The sequence below is a fragment of the Sinohyriopsis cumingii genome, chromosome 1 (assembly GCF_028554795.1).
Source record: "Sinohyriopsis cumingii isolate HCF-2022 chromosome 1, ASM2855479v2, whole genome shotgun sequence".
Lineage (NCBI taxonomy): Eukaryota > Metazoa > Mollusca > Bivalvia > Unionida > Unionidae > Sinohyriopsis > Sinohyriopsis cumingii.
In genome coordinates, this window is record NC_142961.1 from 7,167,823 (window position 1) to 7,181,668 (window position 13,846).

Sequence of the window (13,846 nt, forward strand, 5' to 3'; positions counted from 1 at the left end):
TAATGAGATATGTTTCTCTATCCCACCAGTATAAAAAAACTTTGTTAAAAAATGTCTCAGTGAACTAGATACCAAGAAAGCTACAGGACTTTATCAGATTTGTCCATGACTCATTAAATCTTCTGCCTCTGCTATCGTAGATAGCATAACATTCATAATCAATTTAAGTATTGCAACCTCATCTGTCCCCAAAATATGGAAAACTGCAAAAGAAACTCCTATTCACAAATCTGGTTCTAAGGATGACTCTGATAACTACCGACCAATTTCAATACTACCAAACTTGTCAAAATTGATTGAAAAACATGTCCATGACTTATTCATGTCATATTTAACCAAACACTTGCTGTTACACCCTAATCAATCAGGCTTTAGACAGAAACATTCATGTGAGACTGCCTTGATCTCCCTAACTGATAAATGGCTTCAAGCACTAAAAATTGACCAAGGTAGAATAGTAGGATCTGTATTTGTAGATTTCATGAAAGCTTTTGATATGGTGGATCATAAAATCCTTTTGAAGAAACTGAAAATCTACCAATGTGATGAAAGAACAATTAGATTGTTTACTTCATACTTAAGTAAGAGAACACAACACGTATACATAAATAATGTTCTGTCTGAACCTGGAACAATTAGATATGGAGTACCACAAGGCTCAATTCTAGGTCCATTACTATTTATTTTATTTATTAAGGACCTACCACTTTTACTAAGGGACTCTATATCATCTACAGATCTCTATGCAGATAAAACAACTTTGTCAGACATCCAAAACACAAAGCATGAACTTTAAATTTCTTCACAGGATGCCCTAAACAAACTGGACAGCTGGTGCACATGCAATGGCATGGTGGTAAATACTGGTAAAACTAAAATATTACTTATCTCAACATGGCAAAAAAGGCCAAATCTTGATAGTGATGAACTATGTCTGACATGGTCTGTCATAATAGACTTCTTGGTGTTCTGGTAGATAATAACCTATCATGGGCTGAACATATCAAACATATCAGTAAAAAAGTCAATTCAAGTTTATGGCTTCTCAGTAGGATAAGAAACAGAAAACTGTTTTATAACAGTTACATACAACCCTATTTAGACTACTGTGATACAGTATGGGGTAATTCAAATGATAAAAACAGCAAAGCTGGCACATCTTCAAAAAAGAGCATTTGCGCTAATATCAATCCAGAAAGAAAGCAAGAAAAATTCAGCTGCTAAGTTAAAAATAGCACCTATTAAAGACCAAATCTGTTTGAGAAAAGCCAAATTAATGTACAGGATATCCCATAATAGTGCTCCTGAATATTTTCAATCCAGTTTAGGCTACCTGGTAATACTCCCCACCTGCGATCCATGTCTACCAAACTATATAAAACTCCCAAACCAAATAAGGAATTATTTTTAAAGAAGTTTCTAATGCTCTGTAACTTTGCTCTGGAATAGATTCCAGCTGAGATTAGAAATGCCCACTCTATTTCCTTCTTCCAAACAGAGATGCAGCTAAAAATAAATAAATTCCTTTGTATGAGGGCCTCAAGGTAGATTAGTTCTTAGCTAACTGTGTTACCCTCTTTAAATAAGGTTGTTGTTAATAAAAGTTCTACATGTCTAGCTATGTTATAATTAAAGTTATAGACTGTGAATATACTTCAGGTTTGAGCCTGAACTGATATTCCTTGCTAAAAATTTCAGAAAATTATACAAGTCCTGATACCACTTAATGATGTATTTAATGTAGTATATGTCTCAATTTTGGAGTTAAAGAAATTGGAAGGGGGCCACTTAGCTTAGCTAGCAGAGGGTTGGTTAGTTTCCATTTCCTCACCATGAGATAGCCAAAACTGTCTTACAAGTGCTGCTAAAAAAATGTCAATTAAATAAACAAGCCAAACAACCAAAGTAACAACAACTGCAGAAAAATATTTAATTTACTAAGTATATACCCAAATATACAGTCTTTAAAACAACGTCCATGAAAATGCATAAAAGATGTACTAAGATAAAATATGTAATCACTCACAGTGTTATGAAATATACAATTCAACTAGAAATGTGTGAATCTGATGCAATAGAAAAAAGTTAAAAGTCTAAAACCTTGGTCATAATTCTGTATAATTTTGTCAGAAAAAAAATGAAAATTGAACTTGACCTTGATCTAACTAAAGTAAAGCCTCATACCAAATTTTGTTTTAATGCTTGAAGTTTGGCTTCATAAACGAAATCTGCAACATGAAGTGACATGACGTGAACTGATGGGATGGATAGACTCCAGTAACATTAAACAATCCATCCATACATACGGTGAGAGCATACAAATTTTGCTTTTGTATATTGTATTTTTTCATGTTAAGTGCTTCTTTTTCTTCTTGAATTAGTTTTATACAATGATACAGTTTTTAACAGACATTAATCATAAATTCTGTGCCAAATAAGAACAACTTAAAAAGTATCACCATAAGAAATTTGCACTACTTGAGTATAACAATAATTTTCATTAAAAAACAAGCTCTACTCCTTAATAAATCTTAACATATCCAGTTTTATTTATCCAATTTTGTAATATATTTTTAGTGAAAAATGTGCCTTGTACAAAACCATAGTATTCTGATATTACCAATTACTTCTCAGTGTTACTTTTGCACCATCAATGATTTTTTCTGATAAAGAATATTTTTCTTTTAATTAATATGAAGCAATATAAGAAGTGCTTTAACTTTGCAGAGTACTTGCTGACCCTACCACACCTTATGCTGAGTCTTTAACACACCATGTAGATAATGCTATTAACTACACTAAATAAACTACCAGTGCTGCTGTGATGTACAACCCAAAACCAAGCAAAACATTGTATACATTTTTATATTTAGCTTGTGACCACATAGACTTGCCTACCATGAAACTTATAATGGGAACTGTGTATCCTTCTATCAAATTTCACTCGATAGTCAAAGCAAGAACCCAACCAATGTCAGTAGTATGGACAGATTACAAGGCTTTATTAATTGTCAGAATGGTATAATACTCATTATGTATCATTATATTACTCCAAATACAATAGCACAAGAATAAGTGTCCTGCACATTATCAATGGAGCATGAAACAGAGGTCACAATGATCTAGTTTATACTAAAATTATAAAATTCTTCATGATTCATCTATCTATCAAGTGACATGAATGCAAGCAATGGTGTCTGAGAAACAGAGGTGAACAAAAGTGCCTGGAAAATGAAATAAAGGCCATAATCACCTTGTTAAGACTGAAGTTGAAATATTTTCTAATAGGCATCTACAAACCAAGTTAATATGGCTCTTTAAGCAATAGGATCTTAGACACTGACTTAAAAGGCAAAGGTTGATGTAGACAACTGAAGCGTAAAATAAAGGTCGCTTTAACATAGTTTTCACAAATGGGTTAAGTACTCTTTATGACAATTCGAGAACAAAAGCTGCATGACTGCAAGCAAGCATTTCTGAAAGGTTATTGAACATCAGTGGATGTAATATCAAAATAAATGAAGATACCTAGCTTTGATAAGTGAAAGGTGCAGTACTCTTTATGGCGTACCTACACGTCAAGTTATATAACTCAGTGAGCCTTAGTGTCTGAGGTGAACCCTGACAGAAGTGTTGATATCAAATGAAGTGGTGAACAAGACATCATCAAATCAATTGACCAGAATTGCTTTGAAATTTGGATCCATTGTGATTTGTTCTGAATAACACTTAGATCTTGAAGAAAGGAAACAATTTAAGTACATCACATGCAAGGTCACCTTACAAATATGCATGGATCTCACTCATTTTCAAAATAGTCTTCGATCTTGGTCATATAAACATATATTGCAAGTTTGATAAAAACTGGGTCACTAATATGACTTTCAAAGCAGTAATAAACTCCATCGATTAACTGTAAGATCACATCCTTATATACGTGGATTTATGTTCACTCCTGATGATGTAAGCATATATATGTTCCAAGCTTTTTAAAAACGATCAGAAATCTGGATTCAAGACTGGTAAAATCGGATCGGAAATATGGCTTCCAGAAGGGTAACAATCTCCATCAAACTGATGCGAGATCACCTCATTATGCATGGATCTCACTCATTGCTGAACTTGTCTGATATCTGAATGATATAAGTATAGGTTTTCTAACAACACTGGTAATTGTTTAGGAGGCAGAGGTCGAACTACAGGCCCATCGGCCAAATTTGACTTGCTTCCATACAAAAAGTCAGTTCGATACTAGCAGTATAATTGATATATATATATATATATATATATATATATATATATATATATATATATATATATATATATATATATATATATATATATATATATCCCACAAACTTGAAATGTTTGGTCCATCTGGCCCATGGTGTTGAAGGTGTTAGACAACACTGACTAACTTAAGTACTGATATCTGACTGGCATCTTGGTTGGTTGTCAAACATCACTGGTAATGGCTGAGGTTGAATGACATACTGACTTAATTACTGATATCTAGATGGCGCCTTGGTAGGTTGTCTAACTATACTGATAATGGTTTAGGTTTAATGACATACTGACTTCTTTACTGATATTTGGGTGGCACCTTGGTGGGTAATGTCTAACTACAGTGATAATGGTTTAGGTTTAATGACATACTGACTTCTTTACTGATATTTGGCTGACACCTTGCTAGGTTGTCTAACATTGGTAATGGTTTAGGTTTAATGACAATACTGATTTAATTACTGACTGCTAGCTGAAGGCACTATTAACACAATCCAAAAGAGCTGGCTGGCCTTGGGTTTGTTTATAATTGCTAACAGGTGTCTGGTCATGGGGATTGACAACCATAGAGACTTGCTGCATAATTATGGTGTCATGTATATACCTATCTTGTATTGCCTGATATTCGTCATTTAATTCTGCTGGTTCTTCATTCATGGCATTGTGGACATAATTGCTAAGAGATACTTGACTGTGGTTGTTGCTGTGTGCTGACATAGACTGTGTACTAAACACATGACAATTGACAGCTGACTAAAGCAGAGGTTTGTTGTTAGGTGGTGGTTGATGAGGACTGATGACACTAGTGACATAACCACTGACAAATGACTGACACTAGCTGGGGACTTGTGCCATTGGGGAGAGAAGCCAAGAACAGAAAGTTCATTCTTACTATTGCTATTACCTGACAGTGGAAAAGAATTTATGACATTACTGACATACCCACTGACAGCTAGCTGACCCTTGGTACTTCTGTCTGCTAACATTTGCTAACACTGAGAGACACTAGCGACGTAATTATTGACAACTGATTAACCTTCTGACACTGTTGGTGGAGATTTGATACCAGTAATGCAATTACTGTCACTTGAGTGACCTATGCTATTGCTAGCTACTTTTACTGGTTCTGGACTTGTGACACTACTGACATAATTATTGACATCTGGTTGGCTCTGAGCAATGCAATCTGCCAGTGTTGACTGATGCTGTGAGACACCTGGGATACAATCAACTGCTTCAAGCTGTCCTTGTTCATTTGGCTTGCTTCTATCTGGAGATGACTTAACATTGACCATACTTTGCACATAGTCACTGACAGTTGGTACTGCTGACAGTTTATGATTTATGACACCTTGGATGTTATTAATGACTTCTGTTACTGGATGTTGACTGTCTGGTAGTGATGGCTCAAAATTACACCTAACATCAATGTTGATGGCTAGGGTCAAATCTGATTCAGTTCCTGTGTGTCCTTCTAATACATGTTCCAAATCACCCACATTATCAGCATCTTTCTTCATGGATTCAGGGATCTCCCATAGCTGAGGACTTTGGATCTGAATAATAATAATAATAATAATATTAATATTAATAATGCTTTGATAAATGACTGCACTGTGGGATAAGTTTGGATCAACCAAGTCTGGTACACTCTTTTCTGTCTATTTTTCTAAGAGGGTATTAACACTATCAGTTTTGTAAATTCATTGCCATCACCATCATCATCATTGCCCTTATTATCATCATAAATGTCTGTTACAGTCTCCCATCACATAACAGGTATTTTACCTGGAAATGCATTCCAACCCTTATGTAACTGTTTTATAATACAGACTTACAGATCATGGGTAATCTGCTTTATTACAGGTGTGAGATCAATTTACAGAATTGTTATATATATCATAATATCTCATTATTTCCAAAGTGAATGAATACAGAACTCCACCAAGGATGGTCCCAAGCCCGGCTGAAAAGGAGGAGGGTTGGGCATGGGGCTAGCAACCCCACCCCGTTAAAACAACTCTTGCTACAGAAACGACAACAAGGGTACAAACGACAACCAGCACTGGGAGTGAAGCACACCAGGCAACTGGCTCTATGATGGATGGAGAAAAAAACCGCAAGGACGTCCCCATCCCAATAGAAGAACTCCTGATGCCAAAAGCATGGATCAGAGTTGGATGCTGGAACGTGCGAACGCTCAACCAGACTGGAAAACTGGCACAAGCAGTGAGCGAGTTGAATCACTACAACTTGACCCTCATGGGTGTAACAGAAGCACAATGGACTGGTGCCAGCAAGCAGAAGTTGAACTCTGGAGAAGTCATCATCTGGTTCGGACAATGACCACCGGGAGGGGGTCGCCGTCATTATCAGCAAGAACAAGACCAATACCGTTCTACAGTGGAAGCCAGTGAACGAGCGCCTGCTGTACGTCAGGATGAACTCCAAGTACGCCAAGCTGTCTGTTGTTGTGGCATATGCACCAATAGACGACGCGGAAGAAGAGGACAAAGACACCTTCTACAACGCTCTTCAAGCCATTTTAGAGGACATCCCTTGACATGATGTGCTGTTGCTACTTGGCGACTTCAACGCTTGGGTCGGCTGCGACAATAAAGACAGAGAGAGGACCATGTGGCGCCATGGAGTAGGTGTGATGACCGACAACGGGGAAAGACTGGTCAACTTTTGTGAAGAGAATGACTTGGTCATAGGAGGGACCCTGTTCGACCACAAGGACATCCACAAGCTCACATGGACATCACCAGGTGGCAGAACTCAGAACCAGATCGACCACATCATCATCAACAGCCAATGGAAACACTCCCTGCAGGACGTGCGAGTGATGCGGCACGCTAACATCGGTAGCAACCATAGTCTTCTGGTGGCCAAGGTGACTTTGAAGCTTAGGAAAGTTAGGATAGGGGTCTCCAGGAATCAGCACTTCGATGTGGCCAATCTGAAAGATCCAAAAGTGAAGGAAGAGTTTAGGCTGGCCCTAAGGAATAGGTTTAGTGTTCTAGAAGATGAGACAGCGCTGACCATAAACAATTTCAACAGAGTAATGAAGGAAGCAGGAGAAGTAGTTTTAGGTTATAGGAATAGTAAGAAGACAGTGGATATCAGGAGAGATGTGGACTCGCATAGACGAGAGAAGACATTAAGAAGAGACTTTTGGACTCCAAGTCACCAAGACTGAAAGAGATAATTTCGAAGGCATATAGAGGAAAAGGCAAGGAGGTTAAGAAATCAGCAAGGAGAGACAGGAGAGAATACACAGAGAGACTGGCAAAGGAGGTGGAGGCAACAGCAGAGCAGAAAGACATGAAGATGGTGTACCAGAACACCAAGAAGCTGAAGGGCGACTACGGCCAGCACCACGACCTTCCAGTGAGAGATGAAGATGGAACTCATGTCACAGTGGAGGAGGAGAAGCTGAAGAGATGGAAGCAACACTTTGAGTCCATACTGAATCGCCCAGACCCACCAGTACTTGCTGACATTCCTGAAGCAGAGGAGGACTTTGACATCAACTGCGATGACATCACTGTTGAGGAGGTCAAGCAGGCCATCCACAAGCTGAAGAATGGGAAGGCACCTGGCGATGATGGAGTATGTCCCGAGATGCTGAAGGCAGAATGCACAAAGACACCACAGTTTCTTTGCCAGAGTCTCCAAAAGATCTGGGATAGTGAAGAAGCACAGAATGACTGGAAAACAGGAATCATCGTCAAACTTCCCAAGAAAGGAGATCTGGGGAACTGCAACAACTGACGAGGAATCACCTTACTATCCATCTCCAGTAAGATTTTCAGTCGCATCATTCTCCAACGCATCACAACATCATACGCCAGGAACAGGCAGGCTTTAGGAAGGGCAAATCCTGCATCGACCACATCTTTGCTCTGAGACAGATCCTTGAGCAGTCCCATGAGTGGAATGGATCCCTTTATGTGGTCTTTGTGGACTTTGAGAAGGCCGTCGACAGCCTGCACCGAGCCTCTCTGTGGAAGATCCTACGACACTACGGCATCCCCCCAGAAACTTGTCAGTGTCATCAGATCCCTGTAGGACAACTTTAAGTGCAGAGTCATCTACAACAACCTACTCACTGAACCATTCAAGGTCAAAACCGGAGTGAAGCAAGGATGCATTCTCTCGCCGATCCTCTTCTCACTGGCCATTGACTGGATCATGCGCTGCACCACAGAGGGCAGGAGGCAAGGAATACAGTGGATGCTGACCTCAATGCTGGATGACCTGCATTATGACAACGACATCGGCTTGCTGGCAAGCAGACACCAGGATATCCAACAGAAGACACAACAGTTGGTACAGACAGCAAGCACCACAGGTCTTCGAGTCAACATAGGGAAGACACAAGTCTTGAGGAAGAACACTAGAGTGGGCAACCCAATTACCATCAACGACCAGCCTCTGCAAGAAGTAGACGAATTCACGTACCTGGGCAGCAAGGTCGCCATGGATGGAGATTGCACAAGGGAAGTCACCACAAGAATCAGCAAGGCTAACCAGGCCTTCGCAACGCTGAAGAGCCCATCTGGAGGACAACAAACCTCAGCGCCCACACGAAGATCCGTATCTTCAAGAGCAATGTTCTGAGCATCCTTTTGTACAGGTTAGAGTGTTGGAAGACCACTGCTAACATAGAACACAAGCTCAAAGTCTTCCAGACCAAATGCCTGCAACAAATGATGAGGATCTTCTGGCCAAACATGATCTCGAACGAGGAACTCCGGCACAGAGCGGGCACAAGCACCATCACTGAGACCATTGCAACTCGTCGATAGAGATGGCTCGGCCATGTCTGCAGAATGCCCCCTGACTCAATACCAAGGGTGGAACTGAGATGGACTCCACAGGGGAAAAGGAACCGTGGCAGACCCAAAGAGACCTGGCACCGAACTGTGGAGCGAGAACTCAAGACCAGATGCCTCACCCTGCAGACCGCCCCCATAACAGCAGCTGACAGACCAAAATGGTGCTCCCTTGCTCTCGCCTCAAGCACCAGACAGAGCAGAGAGGATTGATTGATTGATTGATTGAATGAATGCAAATACATAACTTGTCTTGTGAACCATTGGTCACATGGCAGGTATACTTATAAATGTTCTGTCATAAACTATTTAAGTTGTGCCAAGGGCTTTATCACATCTGTTGTATCAATGGCAAAACATGTAAGAAATGAATGTAACTTTTTTGTTCTTTCATTGGTATATTAAGTTGGGCATGTCACTAATGACATTTTCATAAATCCCTAAGTGACATGCCTGACATCTTAGACTAAGAAACAACAAAACAGTACAATCAGTTCTTATAATTATGTCTTACTTTTTGAGTATTGCCTGAATCACTCTTTAATAATGTGAAATTTTAATTTTAGTTTTACATGTCATATTATGAATACATTAATAGCATTTTAGCTCTTTCCTTAAAGGTCATGACCTTTGGGCCTTTTTTACTGTGTAATTTTGGGGCCCCAAGGGGTCTAAAACATTCGCTGTCATGGATCACTACCATTTCACCTCTGTCTGCATTGGTTCGAGTCTCGGATTTGGTCAATGTGGGTATGTGAGAAAGCTTGCCAGTAGCTTCTTGTGGGTTGGTGATTCTTTCAGGGGTTTTCCCAGGTTCTTGCTCTACCATTTATTATGTCTGCCATGTATAGCCTATCGTGTAATGAAAAATGGCGTTAAACCCTACAACAACAACAACAACTGTGTGATTTTGCAACTATTATACCAAAATAGCATTCTTTTTCATTTTGTTTCTTTTTTTATACTTAGTATCATTTTTTGAATCTTCATTCAGTGTACTGATAATGGTATGAGGTGTTTGGTACATAGCTCTTTATACTCTGAATACCTTGAGTGTAGTAACTAAGGTAACATCAAAAAGAGTACCTCAGCCAATAATAGGAAACCTTCGGTTTTGAATGTTCATAGCATGTTCTTTATATTTTGACTGGACATATGTACCCTGCGTGGAAACTCGAAATTCAAAGTAATTTAGGTGTAATGTTCTTTTAGACATACATGAGGACTCGAAGATTTGACTTGAGTGTTGGTGGATACGTACTCTGAAATTGGCTTTCTACAAACATCATTATGTAACTTGGGTTTGTACATGCATCATTATGTGACTTGGGTTTGTACAGGCATCATTATGTAACTTGGGTTTGTACAGGCAGCAATATGTGACTTGGGTTTGTACAGGCAGCATTATGTGACTTGAGTTTGTACAGCATTACCATTTCTTATGTGATTAGTTTTCATCATTTATTTTGAGTTGAAGTTAAAACTGCACTTGTTGAATGTACATGCTGAGTTGCTTGCTAAACCTTACATATAATTATGTTGAAGCTTATATTGAATGTTTGTTGACTTCCTGTGTTGTCAAAAAATGAAATTTGATGTAACCACAGGAACAGAAAGTTGGGACAAGCTGATTACTTGCTGATGAATTTGGATTTTCTTGCAAAGTGGAAATTATGAAAGATGATTTGACTTGTATCCTCTTCCTCTTTAGTTGTAAAGTCTCTATTAAGAGACTTGTGACTGAGGACTCATTTTTGTGTCCTGATATAAACATTATGTGTAAAATTTTTAGGCCAGTACCATTCTTTGCTTGGATAGAAACTGCTATCCAGTGTGGAGTTTGCAGTGCACTTAGTTTACAAAAGCAACCTTGTCCATGTGAAAAATAAAACAGGCACTTTTTGTGACATTTACTTAAATAAATTTTCAATGACTCAACACAAGAGGGTACATGTCTTACCCAGTTGCACACATTCTTCTGTCGGCAGCTTCATGCCTGTTCTCCACCCCTCCTCCCAATCCCCCACCCCACCCCTGCATGTTTTGTTTGCTTTGAGTATTACACATTCTGAGGCAGATTGTTCAAACAGGAACAAAGAAAAAACAATTTAGTATCAAATGCTGATGAAATTCAAGCACCCTAATTACAAAATGGATAATGTACCATATGCTGATGAAATTCAAGCACCCTAATTACAAAATGGATAATGTACCATATGCTGGTGAAATTCAAGCACCCTAATTACAAAATGGATAATGTACCATATGCTGGTGAAATTCAAGCACCCTAATTACAAAATGGATAATGTACCATATGCTGGTGAAATTCAAGCACCCTAATTACAAAATGGATAATGTACCATATGCTGATGAAATTCAAGCACCCTAATTACAAAATGGATAATGTACCATATGCTGATGAAATTCAAGCACCCTAATTACAAAATGGATTATGTACCATATGCTGGTGAAATTCAAGCACCCTAATTACAATATTGATTGCCAGTATGTACCATATGCTGATGAAATTCAAACCTACTTACAAAATGGAATTATATATGTACCATATGCTCTTGAAATTCAAGCCTCCTACTTTCACAATTTATTGCCAGTATGTACTATATGTTGTTCAAGAAATCCATAATTAAAACATATACTGCCAGTATGTACCATATGCTCTTGAAATTCAAGCCCCTACTTACAAAATGGATTGCCAATATGTACCATATGCCAATGAAATTCAAGACCCTTACTTACAAAATTTATTCCCAGTATGTACTATATGCTCTTCAAATTCAAGCATCCTACTTACAAAATGGATTGCCAATAATGTTCCATAAGCCAATGAAATTCCAGCTCCATACTTACAAAATAGATTGCCAGTATGTACCACATGCTCTTGAAATTCAAGCCCTATAATTAAAAAAGGGATTGCCACCACATACCATATGCTGATGAAATTCAAGCTCCAAACTTACAAGATGGACTGCCAGTCAAACAAATAAAAAAGGTGGAGAACAACTTCTTGGTCTACTAACTTACAAGATAGATTGTCATTATGTACCATATGCTGATCAGATGATTTATTTCCCTTGAATGTAAAGTGAAAATTTAAAAAAAGTTTACATTAGTGTGAATTAGGTCCCAAACAGCCGTAAAAGTTCTATCACAGGTCCAAACGTATAGAGTATTCTGAATGAATTCCAGTGGTGTTCCGAATGAAGTCAAATTTTGAATGTGTTGATGTACCAGTAGTCTCAATGTATCACAATGATATAATCCAAAATGTCCTTGAATTAATCCACAGTAATTCCAAATTAGTGATTCAGTCCAAAAAGTATTGAGCACTTTGCAATTCCAGTATAAAGAAATCCTTTCAAATTAAACCCAAACACAGCAATGAAACTGATTCTACTTCAGATGTAGGAATGTGTAATTCTAAAATAATCAACCTTAATATAAAAACCTAAGACACAATTTGAGAAACAGGATGAGAGTCAAAAGTTCATTTTCAGACAATTCTAAGGTATAAATAATTTCATATTATATAAAATCCCTATTTGTGATCTTAACTCTTTAACTTCTAGTGCTACTGTAGTGGCTCACTGCTATGCCTAGCTGCTGGGATCACTACTGCAGCTGATTTGTGGGCTGACTACCAGAGCCTAATGCTGCTGCAGCCAAATCATAACTTTTTAGCTGATGATGTGGGGATATGGGCTAATTGTGTTAGTTATTTTTTGTATAATAAACTGATTTACAGACTAATACCATGCATATATAAAAGCTATAACAACCTCATATCTGTTTGATTATTTTATCCTGCTGACATCCACATGAATGATATAAAATCCAGGAATATAACACAAAACACTGTTTGTAAACACTAAAATTTATCTATGAGTCTTTTATACAAAGTTTTTATCAAATATATACATGTAATTACTAAAATTGTTGCCTAGTCACTGTGTTCTACTATTTCTTAAGTAGTTCCTCATGGTATCTAGAGAAACAGTTATGTTTTATGCATAGACAGATATTACACTGTTTGCACATGATGGACACCTCATGCAGCCTTTTTCTTTGGTACACATTTTGCATCACCCTGGTTTCTCTGCTTGTATGGGCCAATATGCATTTCCACAGTTATCAATTGCAGATATGACCTTTCTCTTTCTCGATCCTCGAAATGTCCTTATCATCTGCTGCGCAAGTGCAATTGTAAAATCAAGTTGTCTCCGTCGGATTTCTTTATTCTTTTTGGTGACAAGTTTGTGGTTGGGAGACTCCTGCATAGTTATTAATGCATTTACTAATGCAACATCAAAGCAGAACCAAAACAGATATTTCCACCATTTGGTAGCTTTGCGGCAGGTAGAGTACTGCATCCTTTTCTGGTCTGCCAGGTCAACCCCAAACATATATTTGTTATAATTTCTGAGACAATCGGAGCTGGCACTTCCTGGTAGGTTCCATTTTTTTTCTCCTACGCACTATTTTGCTCTTGCTTGGATTGCAACTTGTTGATAGATAATGGACAATTGTTTTGTTCTCCAAGCTATAGCACATAGGCTTCCTTTTGTCATCAGGACACTGTCGCCTCTGTTCTTTAATTTGGCAGATTTTATTTCCTCTGGCATTCCCTTTCTAATTGCTCGCACTGTACCGAGGCAATACATTTTTTCTTTCCTGAGTGATTCAAAGAGTGTTGGACTGGAGAA

The 13,846-nt window shown here is 38.2% G+C and overlaps 1 protein-coding gene across 6 annotated transcripts in view; it reads right to left on the reverse strand.

Moving 5' to 3' along the window:
- Positions 1-4,324: 4,324 nt before the first annotated feature.
- The window catches only part of LOC149806372 (oncostatin-M-specific receptor subunit beta-like), a 177,963-nt gene continuing 168,441 nt past the window's right edge, over positions 4,325-13,846 (reverse strand). For all 6 annotated transcript variants that reach the window (XM_089952304.1, XM_089952262.1, XM_089952286.1 and 3 more), the window contains one exon: positions 4,325-5,840. In XM_089952304.1, the coding sequence (XP_089808430.1) occupies positions 5,316-5,840 (525 nt within the window). In that variant the 3' untranslated portion in view covers positions 4,325-5,315. The remainder of the gene's footprint in view (positions 5,841-13,846) is intronic.